We start from the raw sequence: 23,176 nt of genomic DNA on the forward strand, positions 1-23,176 counted from the left end.
AGTCATCTATTACAAGGGGGCATAGCTTTAAATTAAGGGGGGGGGGGTAGGTATAGGACAGATGTTAGGGGTAGGTTCTTTACTCAGCGTGTCGTGAGTTCATGGAATGCCCTGCCAGTAGCAGTGGTGGACTCTCCCTCATTATGGGCATTTAAGCGGGCTTTGGATAGGCATATGGATAGTGGGCTAGTGTAGGTTAGGTGGGCTTGGATCGGCGCAACATCGAGGGCCGAAGGGCCTGTACTGCGCTGTATTCTTCTATGTTCTATGTTCTATGAGACTGAGAGGGCTCTTGTAGAAGTGTATAAGATTATGAGAGGTACGGATACGGTTAATACACTCGGTCTTTTTCCCAGGTTTGGGGAATCGAGGAATTGGGGAAAGGTTAGAGGGGAAAGAATAAAAGGGAACCTGAGGGGCAACTTTTTTATACAGAGGGTGGTACACATATGGAAGGAGCTGCCAGCAGAAGTGATTGAGCCGGGTACATTCGCAACATTTAAAAAGCATTTGGACAAATGGAATGGATTAGAAGGATATGGGCTAAGTGCCGGGAAATGGGGTTAGGGTGGATGGACATTTTGGTCGGCATGGACCAGTTTGGGCCAAAGGGCCTTTCTCCGTGCTGTAGGACTCTATGACTCTATAACAAATGCTACCAGTTGTGCTGAGTTGCTCCACAGTACTTGGCTATATGTGTTTCAGATCTCCAGATCCTGAGGCTTCTGTTTTTGTGCTGAGTAGAACAATTGCTGATTCCACGGGTCATTGCTGTGTGAGTCTGTGGCCCTGTCTAATCTCACATCCAGCCACGAGGGGCCTATTGGAAAGTGGCGGATGCAGAGCTACACTGTTTGCTGCTCAGTGGGTCGAAATTTGTAGGCATTGCAGTGACACCGGGTTCGAACAACCTGCTCCCAACAAGGTCCACTGGTGAAACAGGAATTCTCAGAGTTCCCTGCAAATCCCTTTCAAAATACAGCCTGTCACGTCCACAGTGCAGACACATTGACTGAAGATGTTCCGCGGTCAGAGAGATAGTGGAGAGAAGGAGAAAGAGTTACAGAGAAAGGGAAAGGGAATAGAGGGAAGCAGAAAGATTGTGTATGGAGAGAGGGGGCGGGAGTGGAGAGAAGGAGAAAGAGAGCGAGAGAGAGAGAAAGAGGGAGTGGAGAGAAGGAGAAAGAGAAAGGGAGAGGAAGTGCAAGAAGGAGAGAGTGGAAGATTGGTGAGAAGGAGAAAGGGAGCGAGAGAGAGAGAAAAAGGGAGTGGAGAGAAGGAGAAAGAGAGAGGGAGACAGAGTCTACTTTGTAGAAGATGAAATGCTGGAGGTCATGGAAATCAAGTGGATAAATCCCCGGCACCTGATAAGTGTATCCCAGGAGGTGGTGGGAAGTTAGGGAAGAAATGACGGGGCCCCTTGCAGAAGTATTTGTATCTTATATAACCATGGGTGAGGTGCTGGAGAACTAAACAGTGGCTAACATTGTGCCTATATATAAGAAAGGAAGTAAAGGGAAGCCTGGGAACTGTAGACCTGTGAGTCTGAATTCAGTGTTGGGTAGGGTGGAGGGGATTCTGAAAGATAGAGAAAACATGCATTTGGAGAAGCAAGGACTAATAAACAAAAGTCAGCATGGTTTTGTGCCAGGGAAATCGTGTCTCACACCTTGAGTGAATTTTCGGAGGGCGTAACCAAAGAGATTGATGACAGTAGAATGTTGTCTACATGGACTTTAGTGAAGCCTTTGATGAGGTTCTGCATCGTAGGCTAATTAATAAAGCCCAACCATATGGGATTTAGGGTAAGCTTGCCAATTGAACACAAAATTGGCTTAACAGCAAGAGACAGAGAATGGTGATGGAGGGTTTTGTTTTCAGACTGGAGGCCTGTGACCAGCAGTATTCCACAGGGATCAGTACTGGATCAACTTTAGTTTATATAAAACATTTATATAAATGATTTAGATGAGAATATAGAAGGCACCGTGAGTACATTTGTAGATGAAACCAAAATTAATGGCAAAGTGGATAGTGAAGAAGGCTATCGAAGATTGCGTCGAGATCTTGATCAATTGGCTGAGAAGTGGTAGGTGGAGTTTAGAATGTATAGAATCCCTACAGTGTGGAAATAGGCCCTTTGGCCCAATAGGTCCACACTGACCCTCTGAAAAGTATCCCACCCATTCTCCACTACTCTATCTTTATCCTTGACTAATGCACCTAACCTACACATCCCTGAACACTTTCCCCATTCCTGAAGAAGGGCTTATGCCCGAAACGTCGATTCTCCTGTTCCCTTGATGCTGCCTGACCTGCTGCGCTTTTCCAGCAACACATTTCCAGCCCTGAACACTATGGTCAATATGGCGTGCTTAATTCCCATAATCCGCACATCTTTGGATTGTGGGAGGAAACCAGAGGAAACCCATGCAGACACGGGAGAAGGTGCAAACTCCACACAGACAGTTGTCCAAGTCTGGAATTGAACCTGGGTCCCTGGTGCTGTAAAGCTGCAGTGCTAACCTCTGAGCCACCGTGCCGCCCCTAATTTAGATAAATGCAAGATTTCGCATTTTGGTGAAAAGAACAAGGGCTGGACTTGTACAATAAATGGTAAGGCCTTGGGTAGTGTTTTTGAACAGGGGTTCAGGTCCATAATACTTGGTTGGTTAAGAGGGCATTTAGCATTTAGCCTTCATTGGTCAGACCTAGGAGTAGGGATGTCATGTTGAGGTTGTACAGGACATTGATGAGACCTCTTCTGTGTGCAGTTCTGGTCACACTGCTAAAGGAAGGATACTATTAAATCAGAGAAGGTTAAGATAAAACCTACCAGATGTAGTCGGGATTGGAAGGTTAGGTTATAAAATGCATTCCTGAAGAAGGGCTAATGCCCGAAACGTCGATTCTCCTGTTCCCTAGATGCTGCCTGACCTGCTGCGCTTTTCCAGCAACACATTTCCATCTCTGATCTCCAGCATCTGCAGACCTCACTTTCTCCTAATGCACCTAACCTACACATCCCTGAACACTATGGGCAATTTGGCGTGGCCAATTCCCATAATCTGCACATCTTTGGATTGTGGGAGGAAACCAGAGGAAACCCATGCAGACACGGGAGAAGGTGCAAACTCCACACAGACAGTTGTCCAAGTCTGGAATTGAACCTGGGTCCCTGGTGCTGTAAAGCTGCAGTGCTAACCTCTGAGCCACCGCGCCGCCCCTAATTTAGATAAATGCAAGATTTTGCATTTTGGTGAAAAGAACAAGGGCTGGACTTGTACAATAAATGGTAAGGCCTTGGGTAGTGTTTTTGAACAGGGGTTCAGGTCCATAATACTTGGTTGGTTAAGAGGGCATTTAGCATTTAACCTTCATTGGTCAGACCTAGGAGTAGGGATGTCATGTTGAGGTTGTACAGGACATTGATGAGACCTCTTCTGTGTGCAGTTCTGGTCACACTGCTAAAGGAAGGATACTATTAAATCAGAGAAGGTTAAGATAAAACCTACCAGATGTAGTCGGGATTGGAAGGTTAGGTTGTAAAGATAGACAGGATAGGCTGGGATCTTTTTCACTGGAGGTAGGAGGTTGAGGAGCGGCCTTACAGAGATGTATAAAATCATGAGGGGTATAGATAAGGTGAATATCAAGGGGTATTTTCCGGAAGGGGGATATTTTTAATATGAGTGGAAAAATATTTAAAAAGGACAAGATGCGCAAGGTTTTTATATAGAGAGTGGTCCGTGTGGAATGAACTGCCAGAAGAAGTGGTGGATGGATACAGTTACAACATTTAAAAGACTTTGTACATGTACGTGACGAGGAAAGGTTTGGAGGGATATGTGCCAAACACAAGCGGGAGGGACTAGTTTGGTTTGGGAACATGGTCTGCATGGACTGGTTGGACCAAAGGGTCTGTGTCCATGCTGTATGACTCTATGACTCTTCTGGTGGAGAGAAAGAAAGAGAGTGAGTGAACAGAAAGAGTGAGAAATTAGAAAGGAGCAGAGAGAGACTACTAAGAGTGGAGAGAGGTTGAGAGGGATCGCAGAGAGTAGAAGAGGCTTGAGAATGATATTACAAAAGGCCTTTCTGTACTTACATCATCTCTGATGTTTCAATGATTGAGGGCTCCTCAGTCCTAGATCTGATGCCTTTGCTTAAGAACCAATCCTGCAGTCCCATCACCGTGTGGGAAAGTTTGGAGATCACAGCATTGTGATTGCTAACCTTCCCCCATACTCTCTTACTCTGATAGGTAGTTCCCTCACTGTACTGATTCATTCAGACCACTCCTCTTGGGGCTAAACAATAACTCAAACTGAGGGATTCGAACTGAAGAAATATGATTAAATTATTACTCACCCACATACTTATTCCAATATTCATCCTGAAACAAGAAGATGAAAGCATGTCAGTATATACACTGTTATAGAATATTGAGTAAAGACAGAGAGGGACATTGTAATCAGAGTCAGATAGGGAGCTCACTGTCATTATTGTCACAAACTAATGTCCCACCAGTATCGTCCTTCCTGAGGACTGCACAGTTTAATTCACGTGAGCTGGAGGACAATCCATTAACATTGCAAAGAAAAGAGACATGTAGTCTGGCAGTGATCAGGACTGATTGGCAAGCAAACCAGCCTTTAGGAAGGGAGCAGCGGTTTCTGCAGCATGGGACAAGGGTGTTGATTGGTGGGACTGTGGTTGCTGAGGTGTTGCAACAGGAACTATTAACTGCTAACATTGAAACCGGCCAGCCGGCTCTCGTCAGAACACTCACCATGGAGTTACAGCAGAGATTATTTGTCTCCATGACCCCTGCCTCATTGAAAAGGTACAGTTTATGGAAATTTTCTGTTGCTCTACAAAGTGCAGGGCCCATGTGTGAAGATATGCAGCTTCCAGCATGTGCAAATGAATCCCACTGTGACGCTAACTGATAATCTTCAGTTGGTTCCCAACATAACTCTTGAATTAGGTGCGAGGGTTCAGGATTATTTGGTAAATGTTGTCCACCCCTAATATTGAATTCTATGATCTCATCTTGTTTTTAGGGGAAAGGTAAAACCACAAGTAGTCAGTGAGATAGATGACGTTAATAGTATCATTGAGATTAGATTTCCTACAGTATGGAAACAGGCCTTTCAGCCCAACAAGTCCACACCAACCCTCCGAAGAGTAACCCACCCAGTCCCATTTCCCTTTGACTAATGCACCCAACACTATTTTAGCACAGCCAATTCACCTGACCTGCACATCTTTGGACTGTGGGATGAAACTGGAGCACCCAGAGGAAACCCACGCAGACACAGGGCAAAACTACATGCAGGCAGTCACCTGAGGCTGGAAGTGAACCTGGGATCCTGGTGCTATGAGGCAGTGGCACTAACCACTGAGCCACTGTGCCACCCAAGATGCTGGGATTGGACATTGGATGTGAAGAGTAAGGAAGCAGTAAAGCCATGGAGCTGGTGAATGTACACAAGAATATTGATGTTAGCACCAATAGATCACATAAAGGTACATTCTGTAAAGGTAGGTGAGGGATTGGAGATAGTTGGAAAGTGATCGATAAGGAAAGGCTGGGAATTTTTTTCACTGTGGCGTAGGAGGTTGAGAGTGACCTTATAGAGGTTTTTAAAGTCATGAGGGACATAGATAAGATGAATAGAAAGCGTGTTTTGCCTAGGGCGGCGGCTTTTAAGGCTGGCAGGCATATTTTTAAGAGACCGACGATTTAAATAGACACAAGGGCCAATGTTTTTACACAGAGAGTGCTTTGTGTGTGGCATGATCTTCCAGAAGAAGTGGTGGATGTGAGAACAGTTACAAAGTTCAAAAGACTTTTGGCTAAGTACATGAGTAAGAAATGTTTGGAGGGATATGGGCTAAGCGCAGGCAGGTGGGAGTAATTTAGTTTGAGATTATTTTCGACATGGACTGGTTGGTCCAAAAGGTCTGTTTCTGTGCTGTATGACTCTATGACTCGTGAATTGTGAGGTTGGTGGTCAATGGGAAAGACTAGTCAGAAGTGGGAGCGAGATCTGTGGTTAGTAGAAGAGAAATTGACCTGGAATGGATTGGTGTGAAACAGGGGTGAGACTTTTAAGAGCTGGGTGATAAATTCTCCTTCATCAGATCTCTGCCTGAAGGCAGGGTCACCCCTTAAATGAGCGGCAATCATCACCATGGTTGGAGCAAAGAGGCTGGACCTGAATACATCCCAACCCAAGGGATTTGAACCCTGGATCCAATCTGATCCACATTGACCTACCATGGAATACAAGTCGTTGTGGCATGTTACAGCTGGGAGCCATGGCGACTGATGACAGTCTCTCAATTACCCAAGTGACCACGAATCTCTCCTACTCTCACTGCCGTGTGTTGGGAGGATTTACTCAAAGGGCCTCTTCTGTACTCTATAATTGTGTGTTTTTCCCCACCTTCCAACCACCCATCACCCTGATCATATTGTTGATTCTCAACCTGTTTGCCACATTACACTTCCCTTGGCCCTCAGGGATAGGAATCAAACCCAGAGCTTCAGGCTCACAGTCACCTACCGCTCCTGAAGACCTCCTCATGGGAGATGCAATACGGGCAGGTGTTTCTCTGTGAAGGATGCATGTTTGATGAAGTTGCAGTTTGCACCCTTGTCTGGTGTAACCCATTAGTCCAGGGCACCAAGGACATTATGTGGTATAGTTTCACCCTCACCATACACCCCTTGTCAAAGACTATAGCTCTGATGCTTCCCAGCGGTTGCATGCCCAATACAATACCCTCTTTGCTAAATGTGGAGGTACTGGTGTTGGACTGGGGTGGACAAAGTTAAAAATCACATAACACCAGGTTATAGCCCAACAGGTTTAATTGGAAGCACTAGCTTTCAGAGCGCTGCTCCTTTATCAGGTAGTTGTCATCAGGCACCCAATAAAGGAGCAGTGGTCTGAAAGCTAGTGCTTCCAATTAAACCTGTTGGACTATAAGCTGGTGTTGTCTGATTTTTAACTCTTTGCTAAAGCCGGCTGTGCCCTAGGATGAAATGAAATGAATTTCCAGGCAGGATTGCAATTGACCTGGTCATGTATCAGGCACACAGCGGCAGACTCTCTGATGGGAGTATCTCTGATGGAGGAATGGACCTGGAACTGGTGGGAGTTGAGGGAGTGGTAGGAGATCCGAGAGGTTTAATGATATGTCGTGGGGAGGGGTGGTTGGAATGTGGGGAAAACATACAATTATAGAGTACACAAGTGACCTGTTAGCCCTTTGAGTATGTACTGACTAAACTGCACTAGGCCCTGCTCTCCACACTATACCCAGAACCTTGAATGCTCTGACACTTCAAGTGCTCATCCAAGTACTTTTTAAAAGGTCATGAGGTGTCCTGCTTCAAGGCAGTGCTTTCCAAAATCCTGCCACCCAATGGGTAAAGAAAAACTTTTCCTCAAATTCCCTCTAAATCTTGCTACAATTCTACAAGGCCTTGGTAAGACCATACCTAGAGTATTGCGTGCAGTTTTGGTCTCCTTACCTGAGAGAGGATGTTCTGGTGATAGAGGGTGTGCAACAAAGATTAATCAGATTGACTCCTGGGATGGCAGGACTGACATATGAATGAAGATTGGATTCATTGAAATTTAGAAGAATGAAAGAGGATTTCATAAAAATCTATAAAATTCCAACTGTAACTGGACAGGGTACATACAGGACAGATGTTCCCGATGACCAGGGAGTCCAGAGCCAGGAGTCACAGTTTAAGGACACAGGAGAGACCATTGAGGACTGAGATGAGGAGAAATGTCTTCACCTAGACCGTGATAAGCTTGTGGAATTTTCTTCCACAGTAACCATTTGAAGCGAAAACATTGAATATTTTCAAGAAGGAGTTAGATATAGTTCTTAGGGCTAAAAGGGATCAAAGTGTATAGGGAGGAACAGGGAACAGGATATGGAGTTGTTAGATCAGCCACGATCATATTGAATCACAGAGCGGGCTCGAGGGGCTGAATGGCCTACTCCAGCTCCTTTATTTCATGTTTCCATGGCTGTCACCACTTCCACCATCTTTGAATTGGAGATGCCGGTATTGGACTGGGGTGTACAAAGTTAAAAATCACACAACACCAGGTTATAGTCCAACAGGTTTAATTGGAAGCTCACTAGCTTTCGGAGCAACGCTCCTTCACAATCACCTGATGAAGGAGCGACGCTCCGAACGCTAGTGTGCTTCCAATTAAACCTGTTGGACTATAACCTGGTGTTGTGTGATTTTTAACCATCTTTGAAGGCAGTGAGTTCTAAGTCATTTCCACTTGCCATGTTGAAAAGCTTCTTCCTCACATCCCCCTGCATCTCTTACTCAAATAATCTTTTAAAAACATCTTTGTGGGATGTTAGTGTCACTGCTAAGGACAGCATTTGTTCGCCCATCCCAAATTGCCCAGGGGGCAGTCTGGAGTCACATTTAATTCACACTGATCATACGGTAATAATTAACTTTTTAACTTTGTTTTTTATTTCTTTCTACTTTGTTATCAAGTTTTTGTACCTAGATACTTGTACCTAAAATGGCAGTGTGTGTGGCAACATTGAAGACTTTTCATTGTACTCATGTATTTTTATACTTGAGTACACACAACAGCAAAGTCTAAATGTAAAAGAAATATAAACGAAATGGCAGAGTTCCTTCCCTAAAGGACATTAGTGAGCCAGATTTTTTTTTAATGTTACTGCTGACATGGTCACTATTAGGGCAGCTTTTAATTCCTAATTTGGATTGAATTCAAATGTCACTATGCCATGACAAGATTCGACTGCTGTCCAGAATGTAAACCTGGTGTTCTGTATTATGAGTCCAGCGATGTTAACCACTATATCACCACCTCTCCTTACCCTGAGAAGGTGATGATTGGCTTTTTGCCAAATGTTGTTTTTGATGTAACTGCATTGATTGGTTAGGTCTCCACACTCAGGACAAGTCCAGCCAGGGTTCACTGAGAGGCAACCGCACTGACGTGGGGCTACAGGAGTCACAAGTAGGCCAGGCTGTTGGGGGACTTCAGGTCTCCGTTCCCTCAAGCTGCCAGCCCATTGGATTTCCATAGGAATCTGACAGTTTGGTTGTCAGTCCACTGGAGCCAGATTTTTATTTCCTGTTGGACTTCCATTTGGCAAACTCGCCTAGAATTTCAGGTCTCCACATTGCTGATCCTGTGTCACAGTGGCACCCTATCCTATTTACCAGAAAAAGCATAGCATGCCTGAGAACTGAGAGCTATGCAGGAAATGCCTCAGAGTGCTCATGGTATGAATGAGATTGACACAGAGATATCTTTATTTGGAGTCTCTCTGGTGATAGTATGGAGTACCAACAATGTTCTTGGCATATGCCAACATAAAAGGAAGTGACTGGAAATTTGAATGACTGGATTGGCTAATACACCTCAAATCAGTGAGTTCAGGGAAAGGAAGAGAAATGTATGAATTAGGAGCAAGAGTAGGCCATTTGGCCCATCCAGCCTGTTCCACCTTTCAATGTAATCGTGGCTGATCCTCAATCACAAAGCTATAACCTTTCTCTCTTCTCATACCCTTGACACCTTTAGCTCCTAGAAATCCATCTCTTTCATAAACCCATTCAGTGACTTGTTCTCCATCTCTCATGATAGAGAAATCAATAGGTTTCGACTGAAGAGATATTTCCTCATCACTAGGATGCTGTCCTGCACAGACATGGAACAGCTAAGAGCAGCAATCAAAGATGGAAGCCAGAGATAGTGTTGCTTACAGTTCGGCGGTCATCTTCAAAGATTTCTCTCACTTCTTCTTTCGAGCACCTTTCTTCAATGCATTCTCTCTCCACGTTACCTTCTTTAATTTCCTCCAGAAAGCTGTTTGCCCGCCTCTGTCGTGCTAGGAGGTTATTGGCCTTTTCATGAGTCACAAACACTGGGAAGGAGCAAAGTGATAAACAAAGCAATTAGCAGCTGCCGTTCCACTCAGTTTGTCGGGAAGTTACAGGGTAGGCTTATCGTGAGGGGGAGGGGGAGGTCAATGGGAAAGACATAACTGCGCCTATCCCAGACATCTCTGACAGGGTGGCTCAGTGGTTAGCACTGTCGCCTCACATTGGCAAGGACCCGGGTTCAGTACCAGCCTGCGGAATAAGTGGCGTTTGCACATTCTCCCTGTGTCTGCGGGTTCTTTGGGGTTCCTCCCACAATCTAAAGATGTGCAGGTCAGGTGGATTGACCATGTTAAATTGCCCATAGTGCTCAGGGATGTGTAGGTTAGGTGCATTAGTCAGGGATAATTGTAGGGGAATGGGTCTGGGTGGGTTACTCTTCGGAGGGTTGGTGTGGACTTGTTGGTCTGAAGGGTCTGATTCCACAATGTAGGGATTCTGTGATATCTTTAGAATAAGGGCCTATCCCTGACTCCCATTGAATCAGGATTTATCCATGTCACCTATAGAATCAGGGCCTGTTCCTGACACCTATCTCTGAAACCTAAATAATCAGGACCAATTGCTAAAACCTACAGAATCAGGATTAGATTAGATTCCCTGCAGTGTGGAAAAAGGCCCTTCAGCCCAACCAGTCCACACCGCCCCTCCACTCTCCTCTGACTAATGCACCTAACAACTATGGACAATTTAGCATGGTCAATTCACCAGGAAGGTGCCAGGAGGGGAGGGTGGGTTGTTAGGGGGCGTGAACCTGACTAGGTAGTTGTGGAGGGAATGGTCTTTGCAGAAAGTGGATAGGAGTGGGGAGGGAAATATACTCCTGGTGTTGGGGTCCATTTGTAGGTGGCGGAAATGTCAGCAGATGATGCGGTTAATGCGGAGTTTGGTGGGGTGGAAGTTGAGGACCAAGAGGGTGTTCTGTCCTTGTTGCAGTTGGTGGGGTGGGGTTCGAGAGCAGAGGTGCAGGACATGGATGAGATGCGTTGGAGGGCATCTTCAACATGGGAAGGGAAATTTCAGTCTTTCAAGAAGGAAGCCATCTAGTGTGTTTTGTGGTGGAACTGGTCCTCCTGGGAGCAGATGCGGCAGAAGCGAAGGAATTGGGAATATGCGATGGAATTTTTGTAGGAGGCAGGGTGGGAAGAGGTGTAATCCAGGTAGCTGTGGGAGTCGGTGGCCTTGTGAAAAATGTCAGTGTTGAGTAGGTCATCGTTGATGGAGATGGAGAAGTCTAGGAAGGGGAGGGAGGTGTCAGAGATGGTCCAGGTGAATTTAAGGTCGGAATGGAATGTGTTGGTGAAGTTGATGAACTGTTCGACCTCCTCGTGGGAGTATGAGGTGGCACCGATGCAGTCATCAATGTAGTGGAGGAAAAGGTGGGGAGTGGTGCCGGTGTAACTACGGAAGATGGACTGTTCTACATAGCCAACAAAGAGACAGGCATAGCTGGGGCCCATGAGGGTGCCCATGGTCTGGAGGAAGTGGGAGGATTCAAAGGAGAAATTGTTAAGGGTGAGGACCAGTTCAGCCAAACGAATAAGAGTATCGGTGGAAGGGTACTGTTGGGGACGTCTGGAGAGGAAAAAACAAAGGACTTGGAGGTCCCAGTATAAAATCATCAGCTCATCCCAACCTATATTTGACTTATAGAATCATTGACCTAATCCTGACCTATAGAGTTATAGAATACTTTATAGGTTTGCTCTATAGAATCCTTCTCCTATGTCTGACATGTAGAAACATCAGAAGGCAATGAGACTATAAGATATAGGAGCAGATATTAGACTGTTCAGCCTATTGAGGTCCGTTCCAGCATTCAATCATGGCTGATAAGTTTCTCAACCCCATTCTCCTGCTTTCTCCCTGTAACCCTTGATCCCCTTGACTTATCTATCTCAGTCTGAAATATACTCAATGATCCGACCTCCACAGCCTTCTGTGGCCATGAATTCCATAGATTCCCCACTCTCTGGCTGAAGAAGTTCCTCCTTATTTCCATTCTAACTGGTCTTCCCTTTACTCTAAGGCCGTGTCCTCAGGTCCTAGTCCCTCTTACCAATGGAAACATCTTCCCAACATCCACTGTTCAGGCTGTTCAATCTTCTGAAAGTTTCAATTAGATCCCCCCCTTATAAACTCCAATGCGTGTAGATCTCAAACATTCCACATATGTTAAGCCTTTAATTCCTGGGATCATTCTTGTGACACCACTCCAAGGCCAGCACATCCTTCCTGAAGTGTGAGGCCCCATATTGTCCACAATATTCCAAATCTGGTCTGACTAGAGCCCGATAAAGCCTCAGAAGTATATCCCTGCTTTCATATTCTAGTCATTTCAAAATAAGTGCCAACATTGTATTTGCCTTCCCAACTATCAACTCAACCTGAAAATTTACCTTAAGAGAATTCTGGAATAGGACTCCCAAGTCCCTTTGTACTTTGGATTTCTGAATTTTTTCCCCATTTAGAAAAGAGTCTACGTCTCTGTTCTTCCTACCAAAGTGCATGGCCTCACACTTTCCCACATCGTACTCCATCTGTCACTTCTTTGTCCACTCTCCTAACCTCTCCAAATTCTTCAGCAGCCTTCCTATCTTTGTATCATCTGCAAACCGAGCCAGATTGCCCTCAGTTCCTTCATCTCAATTGTTAATGTATAAAGTGAAAGGTTGTGGTCCCAACACTGAGCCTTGCGGAACACCACTTGTCACCAGCTGCCATCCTGAGAAGGACCCTTTTATCCCCACTCTCTGCTTCCTGCCAGCCAGGTTTGTATCCATGCTAGCACCTTGCCTCTGACACCATGGGCCCTTATCATACTCAGCAGCCTCTTCTGCGGCACCTTGTCAAAGGCCTTTTGGAAGCCTAGGTAGATAACATCCATTGGCTCTCCTTGGTCTAACCTGCTTGTTACCTCCACAAAGAATTCTAATAGGTTTGTCAGGCAATTACCTCACCTTGATGAAGCCATGCTGACTTTGCCCTATTTTACTGTACACTTCCAAATATTCAGAAATTTCATCCTTCACAATGAACTCCAACATTTTATTAAGGAGCAAGATCAGGCTAACTGGCCTATAATTTCTTGTACTTTGCTTTACTTTGAGTAGGAATAGCCAACATGGCTAATGATGATGCAAAAATATCAGCCAGGGCCCCCACAATTCTTTCTGTAGCCTCTTCCAGTGTTTTTGGATATACCTGGCCAGGACCGGGAGATTTATCCACCTTCATACTTTCAAATACATCCAAAATCTCCTATACTGTGATATGGACTGTCCCCAAGATATCACCATTAACTTCCCCAAGTTTCCAAGTATTCGAGTCTTTCTCCATGGTAAACACAGTGGAGAAGTATTTATTGAGAACCTTGCCCATCCCCTGTGGTTCTATGCATACATGTTCACTTAGTCCTTCAGGGGCCCTATTCTCTCTCTCTAGTTATTCTTTTTCCTTTAATATACTTAAAGTACCTCTTTGGATTCACGCTAACCTTCTCAGCCAAGGCTATTTCACCCTCCTGATTTCCTCCTTCAGTCAATCCTGTATTCCCTTATACCTCCAGGGATTCCCTTGATCCCAGCTGCCTGTACCTGAGCCATGCCCCCTCCTTTTTTCTGGTCACAGCCTCAATATCTCAATATTCAGGGTTCCCTATTCCTGCCATCCTCACCCTTCACCCTCACAGGAACATATAGACCTTGAACTCTAGCTATCTCACTTTTACAGGCCTCCCACTTGCCAGAGCCTCTCTTTGCCTGCAAACCAACTACTCCAACCAACCCATGCAAGCTCCTGTCCAATTCCACCAAATTCCACCCTGGCCCAGTTTAGAACTTGAAGCTGTGGACCAGTTTTGTCCCTCTCCAGAGCCATTTGCAAATTAATAGAACTATGGTCGCTGATCCCAAAGTGCATCACCTTCTGTCACCTCTGTCACCTCTGTCACCTGTCACCTCTGTCACCTCTGTCACCTCTGTCACCTCTGTCACCTGTCCCGCCCTAATTCCCAAGAGTAGATCGAGGTTTGTCCCTAGGCGAAAGTGAGGACTGCAGATGCTGGAGATCAGAGTTGGAAAAGCACAGTAGGTCAGGCAGCATCCAAGGAGCAGGAAAATCAATGTTTCAGGCAAAAGCCCTTCATCAGGAAGTTTTGTCCCTTCCCATTTAGGGCCCTCTACATACTGCTTGAGGAAACGTTCCTGAACGCACTTAACAAATTCCACCCCATCTCAGCCCTTGCTGTACTGGCAGTCCCAGTCTATGTTTGGAAAATGAAAATCCCCCACTATGACAAGCATATTGCTCCTGCAAGTTTCCTCAGTCTCCCTGCATGTTTGTTCCTCTAATTCCCATTGACCATTTGGGGGCCTATAGTGCAACCCCAATAACATCACCACCCCCTTCTTATTTCTTAGCTCCACCCACAAAGCCTCACTGGATGATTGTTCAATTATTTAATCTCTGACTACTGCTGCGATATTCGCCCTAATCAAAAATGCAACTCCCCCTCCTCTCCTTCCACTACCTCTCTTCCACCTAAAGCACCTGTACTCTGGTACATTATGCTGTGAGTCCCATCCCTCCCTTAGCCATGTTTCTGTAATGGCTATAAAATCACAGTCCCATGTACCTATCCAAGCCCTGAGTTCATCAGCCTTACCTGTCAGCCCTCTTGCACTGAAATAGAAGGAATTTAATCCAACAGGCATTCATTCGTCCCTGTTGTGTTCCAGCCTGACCTGCCTCTTCAACTTACTATTTCTGATTACTGTATCTCCTTCCAACCTCACACTTGCATCTCCATGTTGAGGATCCCACCTCCCCCCTGCCAATCTAGTTTAAACCCTCCCTTGCAGCACTAGCAAACCTGACTGCCAAGATATTGGTCCCCCTCCAGTCCAGATGCAACCCGTCCCTCTTGAACGGTTCACCTCTGCCCCAGAAAAAGATTCCAACGATCTATAAATCTGAATCCCTGCCCCTTGCACCAACTCTTGAACCATGCATGATTCTGCCATATCTTCCTGCTCTTACCCTCACTCACACGTGGCACTGGCAGTAACCCAGAGATTATAACCAACGAGGACCTGGTTTTTAATTTTTTTCCTAGTTCTCTATGAACACTGTGCAAGACCTCCTTCCCATTTCTACCTATGTCATTTGTACCAAAGTGCACAATGACATCTGACTCTTTGCCCGCCCCCTTGAGAACATTCTGCAGCCACTCTGAGACATCCTGGACCCTGGCACCCAGGAGGCAACACACCATCCTGGATTCCCCTTTGCAGCCACAGAATCTCCTGTTCCATAACTACAGTCTCCTGTCACTGAGGTCCTGTTTACCTTTGCTCTTTCCCGCTGTGCCCCAGAGCCAGCTGTAGCGCCACTGAGTTGACTATTGCTGCTTTCCCCTGAACGGTCATCCCCCCACCAACTAAATCCAAAATGGTATACATGTTTTTGAGGGGAATGGCCACAGGGGATTCCTGCACTCTCTGCCTACTCCCTTTACCTTTCCTGGTGGTCATCCAGGCTACTCTCTGCCTGCACCTTAAGTGTGACCACTAGGACTCTTACCTATGAAGTGCTCAGTATCTCAGATGGTCTTGGATGAATTGATACACACAGTCCCTGAACATGATGAAAGGAATGGGGGGCACAGAGTACTTATAAAAATGGACTGCGATCAAAAGCCGCAACTGAAACAATCTAATGATTGCAACTCTGGTGTTCAGCAGCTGAGATCAGAGAGACCAGCATGTCCCAAGCACAGACTTTGGATAGAACCAAACCCTGGGAGACAGTTGGTGGGTGCATCCCTGAATACTCTGGTTTCAAAGATTAACCATCACACCATCTGGCTGAGATGGGAGGCCGGGGAATGACTCTCCCTCGAGGTCATAAACTTTTAATCTTTCCACCGTCGGTGGGCACAGCTTGCAAAATTGAGAATCTTCATCCGCGTACCGGTCGACAGAAAGGTGGTACCTGGAGTTTGAGCGGCTGTGGGGTGAAGCAACAGGAAAAGGGATGTAGCCCAGAGCAGTCTTGCCATGCTTCGCTGGTGCTTGCTGACTCCTCCTGCGTCTGAGTTTCAGTGAACAGCCCGAGTGAACCAAGGCTCAAAGATCAACAACTAGGGCTGCAAACATAAACCGCTCGATACCCCATCGACCCTTGATCTCTGGCATCCAGAGTGACTCGCAATCAGCAGGTCGTAGCTCCCCAGCTACATTCAAAGTGCGAGCACAGGGACTATACAACACTCACGGCTCAAACAACCCCCTTCTCCAACTCCCACGAACAATAGGAGGCCGCTCACTGTTTCAGGGCTGAGGACATTTCTATCGTTTTTATTTAAACCGGTGGAATCCAATATCCCTACTCTTTAGGGGGAGTCAAAGGCCCAGTGGTACTATCATAACAAGTGGAAATCATTAGTGAAATGAGAGGAAGGATTGTTCACACTGCAATCAAGCTGCTTTACTCAGCAATAACCTGCTCACTGACACCCAGTTTGGGCTCCGCCAGGGCCACTCATGTCCTGATGTCATTTCAGCTCTGGTTCAAACATTGACAAAACAGCTGAATTCCTGAGGTGAGGTGAGAGTGACAGCCCTTGACCTTGAAGGCCACACTTGGCAACAAGAAGCCCTAGCAAAACTGGAATCAGTGGAATCAGGCAACAAACTCTCCATTGGTTGGAGTGATACTTGACTTATAGGGAGATGGTGGGAGACAGTGAGGTCTGCAGATGTTGGAGATCAGAGTTGAGAGTGTGTTGCTGGAAAAGCACAGCAGGTCAGACAGCATCCAAGGAGCAGGAAAATCAACATTTCGGGCCGGAGCCCTTCATCAGGAATGAGCTCATTCCTGATGAAGGGCTCTGGCCTGAAACGTCGATTCTCCTACTCCTCGGATGCTGCCTGACCTGCTGTGCTTTTCCAGCAACACACTCTCAATATAGGTAGATGGTTGGGTCGTTAGAGATCAGTCATTTCAGTTCCAGGACATCTCTGAGAGAGTTCCTCAGGGTAGTGTCCTAGGCCCAATCACCATCAGCTGCAACATCTTGGGTGTTACCATATCAACACAGTGGCTACAAGAGCAACTCAGAGGCTAGGAATCCTGCAGCAAGTAACTTATCTCTCAATTCCTCAAAGTCTATCCACCATCTACAAGGCACAAGTCAGGAGTTTGATGGAATATTCCCCATTTGCCTGGATGAGTGCAGCTCCTACAACATTCAAGAAATTTGACACCATCCAGGGCAAAGCAGCCCATTTCATTGGCACCATATCCACAAAAGTTCACTTCCTTCACCACCAATGCTCCGTAGCAGCAGCGTGTCTCTAAAGATGCACTGCAGAAATTCACCACAGATCCTCAGGCAACACCTTATAAACCCACAGCCACTTCAATTCAAAGGATAAGGGCAGCAGATACATGGGAGCGCTACCACCTCCGAGTCAATCACTATCCTGACATGGAAATACATTGTCATTCCTTCACAATGTCACTGGGTCAAAATCCTGAAATTCCCTCCCTAACAGGATGATTACACCAGTATTACCCAAACCTCTCCCCAACTGTGACCCTGTCTCAAGTTGACCCTAAGTTGAAAACTGTCATCACCCCTCGGTGAGCAGTGGTGGGGAACAGAAGGGAAGACCTCTCAGAGCAGGGAGTACAGGCTGACGGTTTGGTCATTACTGCCTCCAAGCTCGCGATCCTGCTTGGAAATGTCAGGAGGCAGCTCCCCACCTCTTTCTCCAGGGCAGTTAGAGATGGACTATAAGTGAACAAAAAACAGATTCAGTATCTTTATTATGGGAAGAGGTTTTAAAATCATTCATCCAAGAATGTGAGTGTCACTGGCTTGGCCAGCATTTATTGCCAATCCCTTATTGCCCAGAGGGTAGTTAAGAGTCAACTGCATTGATGTGGGTCTAGAGTCATATTGAGGCTAGACTAGGTAAGGATGGCAGTTTCCTTCCTTAAAGGGCATTAGTGACCTAGATGGGTTTTTCCTGACAATGCTTTCATCATTAGACTTTTTTAGATTATTACTGAATGCAAATTCCACCATTTGCTTTAGCAGGATTTGAACCTGGGTCTCATGATTGTGCACTGGGAGCTCTTGGTGCTGAATTGTAACGAGAATCTGCCTGGAACCACAGGAGCTGGGTCTGAGAGCAAAGCGAGTCTGATGTCTTTCCCTGGGGACACACTTTCGGTTACATGTAGATCTAAAGGGTATATCTAGCCTCAATCATAAGAGGAGTTTTGTTGGGATTGGTTCATTCAATGGGTATTCCATTGCTTAGTTGGCTGGATGGCTGATTTGCAATGCAGAGAGATGTCAACAGCATGGATTTAATTCCCATTGCCACTGTGATTAGCATTAAGGACTTTCCTTCTCAACCTCTCCCCTCACCTAAGGCATGGAGTGAGCCTCACGTTAAACCAACACCAGTAGCCTCTCTCTAATGAGAGAACAGTCTCATAGTCTGTTAAGATCATGGTGACTTGATTGAGTGGGTGCTGAGGTAGCACCGACTGCACTATGGCTTTGGTTGGTGACCATCAATCTCTTGGATTAAGGACCCCCTTACCTCCTTTACCAACCTCACACCATGTGTTCCCTCACCCTGTCACAACCTCCCGCACCAGTCCACTCGTTCCCTTATCCCCACTTCATTCCTCAGCCCCTCACCCACTCACACCCCCGGTTCCTTCACCACTATCATGTGAAAGGCCACACCACCAACTGGCATCCAGGGAAGTTGGAATCATCAACCCCAGATCGATTCAGGATTCAACAATATGGGACTTAGCTCAAAGGGATAAGCAAACCTGGAAAACAATGAAGCAGGAGAAAGTGAGGACTGCAGATGCTGGAGATCAGAGCTGAAAATGTGTTGCTGGAAAAACTGCCTGACCTGCTGCGTTTTTCCAGCAACACATTTTCAGCAAACAATGAAGCAGCCCAGGTAGTGGAGAAACCAAGTTGGGGGGAGGAGGGATGTGGGTGATATGGATTGGGTGGGGGATTCCAATCTGACTGCGTTAAATGCAGGATCATTTTCACTGACACAGTTGTAGGCCAACATGGAGAGTGATGGCAGAGGGTGTCACCTACAACACACCTCGCACTGATGTTAAACATGGGATCTTAGGCCATTTGGTCCTTCGAGACAGCTCCACCATTCAATAAAATCGCGACCAATCTGCTTGCGGTCTCACCTTCCGTGTCTGTCTCCTATAACCCTCCACTTCCACGTTACCAAATATCCATCTATGTCAGCCAAAACATTCGGTCTCAGCTGCTTCCTGTTATAATCAGGGTGGTTATTTTCAAATCAACGTTATGATGTTATTACACTACTCTGGAGCACCGGGAATTGAGTTCAGACCTCCTGACCCAGAGGTACGTCCTACCACTGCACCAAATGAACTCCCTAGTAAATTGCAATTGAAATTGGACCTTCAGATCTTCAGATTAATGCTGTCCCAATTGAGCTATGCACAGTTCTCTCTGTACTTATGGCAACCAACAACAGCTAAATGGCCACATTCAAGCCGACTTCTTCATTCCCCATAGAATAGTAGAGTCATCCTAAATTAATCCAGTCCCATTTTCCAGCACTTGGTCCATATTCCTCTGAACCCTTCCTATTCATATACCCACCCAGATGCCTTTTACATGTTGTAATTGTACCAGCCTCCACCACATCCTCTGGCAGCTCATTCCATACACGTACCACCCTCTGTGTGAAACAGTTGCCCCTTAGATCCCTTTTAAATCTTTCCCCTCTCACTCTAAACCTATGCCCTCTAGTTCTGGACTCCCCTGTTCAAATTTCACTGTCTGACCCCGTGAGATTCAAACCAATGTCCCCAGAACTTTTTCCTGAGGTTATCGATTGCGAATCCAATGACATTACCAGAACACCATTGCCTCCCCTTGGGAATCAGGGGAGTGTCCTAGGCCATCTTCAGCCACTGTATTAATGACCTACCCTCCAACATAAGGTCAGAAATAGGGATGTTCACTGATGACTGCACAATGTTCAACACCATTTGCAACTCCTCAGACACTGAAGCAGTCCATATTCAAATGGACAATATCTGGACAAGTGGCAAGTTACATTTGTGTCACACAAGTGCCAGGATTTGACCATCTGCAACAAGCAAGAACCTAACCATCTTCCCTTGACATTGCCATGACTGAATCCCCCTTTATCACCATCCCGGGGGTTAACATTGATTGGAAACTGAACTGGACTCACCATATAAACACAGTGGCTAAAAGAACAGGTCAGATGCAAGGAATACTGCATCAATTAACTCACCCCCTGACTCCCAAAGTCTGACAACAAGGCACAAGTCAGGAGTGTGATGGAACACTCCCCACTTGCCTGGATGGGTGCAGCTCCAAAAACACTCAACAAGCTTGACACCATCCAGGTCGAAACAGTCCATTTCATTGGCACCACGTCCACAAACATCCACTCCCTCCGGCACCGACACTTCAGTAGCAGCAGTGTATACTATCTACAAGATGCCCTGCAGAAATTCACCAAGGATCCTCAGACAGCACCTTCCAAATCCACAACCACCTCCATCTAGAAGGACAAGGGCAGCAGATATGAGGGAACACCATCCCCTGCAAGTTCCCCTACAGCCACACACTGACTTGGAAAAACATCACTGTTCCCTCAGTGTTGCTGGGTCAAATCCTGGAATGCCCTACTGAGTTGCATTGTGAGTCCACCTACAACACATGGACCGCAGTGGTTCAAGAAGGCAGCTCACCACCATCTTTGCAAGGGGCAACTAGGCATGGGCAGTAAATGCTGGCTCAGACAGCGATTTAACGAGAAAGGAGAGAATTCTAGACAGCGTTAAAGAAAACAAATTCCCCTCATCTCTACCCCTAAGTTTTTGTTTCGAAGTTTGTAAATCAGTTTCTCTATTTTTTTAGTCCCAGCACTGTGACTGTGAGGCGCCTCCTGGGGGACAAGTGCTCCACTCTGCCCTGGGCCCCCGGAGCTGTCTGCTCCTGGCGAATTGCACCTTGGGATGCCCTTGACCTGCTGACCCCTGAACCCATGACCTCTGCAAAACCAACAATTAGTCAACAAGAGCAGAGGAAACAGTAAACAGATGTAAAGGTCAGTGATCGGTTGTGATAAGCACAGAGAGCCTGCACTCATCGATATGCAGGGAGCTGACAGGCGGCTTGGGCTACACCCACATCAAATGGTGCCAATTCAACTCAAAGGACTTCCTTTCAATCCTCCAGTCAATGGCACAGGCCCCGTGAGGGACAACAACCATTCGTTCAAGGGAATCTCACTCTTTTGGCACACCCATATCCAGGGTTTGGTTGAAGATAGCCTAGTTGAGGAGACAGTATGACACTATTTAATTTAATACAGGTTAAGACTAAAGACAACTATATGGATTTAGTGTCATAGAGTCATAGAGATACGCAGCACGGAAACAGACCCTTTGGTCCAAATCGTCCATGCTGGCCAAATCTCTGAATTAATCAAGTCTCATTTGCAAGATTTGATCCATATGCCTCTAAACTCTTCACCCATGATGAGAAGGTGCTGGTGTTGGACTCGGCTGGACCAAGTGCAAAATCACAGAACACCAGGTTATAGACCAAATAGTTTACAAGTTACCTGATGAAGGAGCAGCGCTCTGAAAGCTTGTACTTCCAAATAAACCTGTTGGACTATAACCCAGTGTTGTGTGGTTTTTAACTTTATTCATAAATCCATCCAGTTGCTTTTTAAAAGTCAGAAATGTACTCACCCACACCACCTCCCCCGGCAGCTCATTCCATACACACACTGCTCTCTGCATAAACATTTGCCCCTTTTATATTTTTCCCCTCTCACCCTAAACCTATGCCCTCTAGTGTTTGACACCCGACCCCAGGGAAAAGGCTTTGGCTATTTACCCTATCCATTCCCTTCATGATTTTATCAACCTCTTGTAAAATGTAAAAGACATACTGATTAGGAAGGGTTTTGAGGGATATGGGCCGAGTGCTGCTGGGTGAGACTAGAGTGGGTTGGGATATCTGGTCGGCATGGACGGGTTGGACCGAAGGGTCTGTTTCTGTGCTATCTTCCATGTCCTTTTAAACAGTAAGTACTGATGCAAAATATTCGTTTAGTACCTCCCCTGTCTCCTGCGACTACACACAAACGCCACCTTGCTGATCTTTGAGGGGCCCTATTCTCTCCCTAGTTACCCTTTTGTCCTTAATGTATTTGTAAAACCCCCTTGGATTCTCCTTAACCCTATTTGCCAAAGCTATCTCATGTCCCCGTTTTGCCCTTCTGATTTCCCTCTTAAGTATACTCCTACTGCCTTTATACTCTTCTAAGGATTCACTCGATCTATCCTGTCTATACCTGACATATGCTTCCTTCTTTTTCTTAACTAAACCCTCAGTTTCTGAAGTTATCCAGCATTCCCTATACCTACCAGCCTTTCCTTTCACCCTGACAGGAATATACTTTCTCTGGATTCTTGTTATCTCATTTCAGAAGGCTTCCCATTTTCCAGCCGTCCCTTTACCTGCAAACATCTGCTCCCAATTTTGAAAATTCTTGTCTCATACCGTTAAAATTGGCCTTTCTCCAATTTAGAACTTCAACATTTAGATCTGGTCTATCGTTTCCCATCACTATTTTAAAACAAATAGAATTATGGTCGCTGGCCCCAAAGTGCTCCCCCACTGAGACCTCAGTCACCTGCCCTGCCTTATTTCCCAAGAGTAGGTCAAGTTTTGCACCTTCTCAAGTAGGTACATCCACATACTGAATCAGAAAATTTTCTTGTACGCGCTTAACAAATTCCTCTCCATCTAAACCTTTAACACTATGGCAGTCCCAGTCTATGTTTGGAAAGTTAAAATCCCCTACCATAACCACCTTATTGTTCTTACAGATAACTGAGGTCTCCTTACAAATTTGTTTCTCAATTTCCCTCTGGCTATTAGGGGTTCTATAATACAATCCCAATAAGGTTATCATCCATTTCTTATTTCGCAGTTCAACCCACATAACTTCCCTGGGTGTATTTCTGAGAATATCCTCCCTCAGCGCAGCTGTAATGCTATCTCTTATCAAAAACGCCACTCCCCCTCCTTTCTTGCCTCCC

The 23,176-nt window shown here is 45.9% G+C and overlaps 1 protein-coding gene across 1 annotated transcript in view; it reads right to left on the reverse strand.

Moving 5' to 3' along the window:
• LOC122554899 (coagulation factor X-like) overlaps nucleotides 1–16,145 on the reverse strand; it is a 32,680-nt gene extending 16,535 nt beyond the window's left edge. The window contains exons 1-3 of the mRNA XM_043700286.1: nucleotides 15,977–16,145; nucleotides 9,806–9,966; nucleotides 4,372–4,396 (exon numbers count right to left, since the gene is read on the reverse strand). Coding sequence (XP_043556221.1) covers nucleotides 4,372–4,396; nucleotides 9,806–9,966; nucleotides 15,977–16,043 — 253 coding nt within the window. The 5' untranslated portion in view covers nucleotides 16,044–16,145. The remainder of the gene's footprint in view (nucleotides 1–4,371; nucleotides 4,397–9,805; nucleotides 9,967–15,976) is intronic.
• Nucleotides 16,146–23,176: the final 7,031 nt, after the last annotated feature.

The sequence above is a fragment of the Chiloscyllium plagiosum genome, chromosome 12, assembly GCF_004010195.1.
Source record: "Chiloscyllium plagiosum isolate BGI_BamShark_2017 chromosome 12, ASM401019v2, whole genome shotgun sequence".
NCBI classification, from domain to species: Eukaryota; Metazoa; Chordata; class Chondrichthyes; order Orectolobiformes; family Hemiscylliidae; genus Chiloscyllium; species Chiloscyllium plagiosum.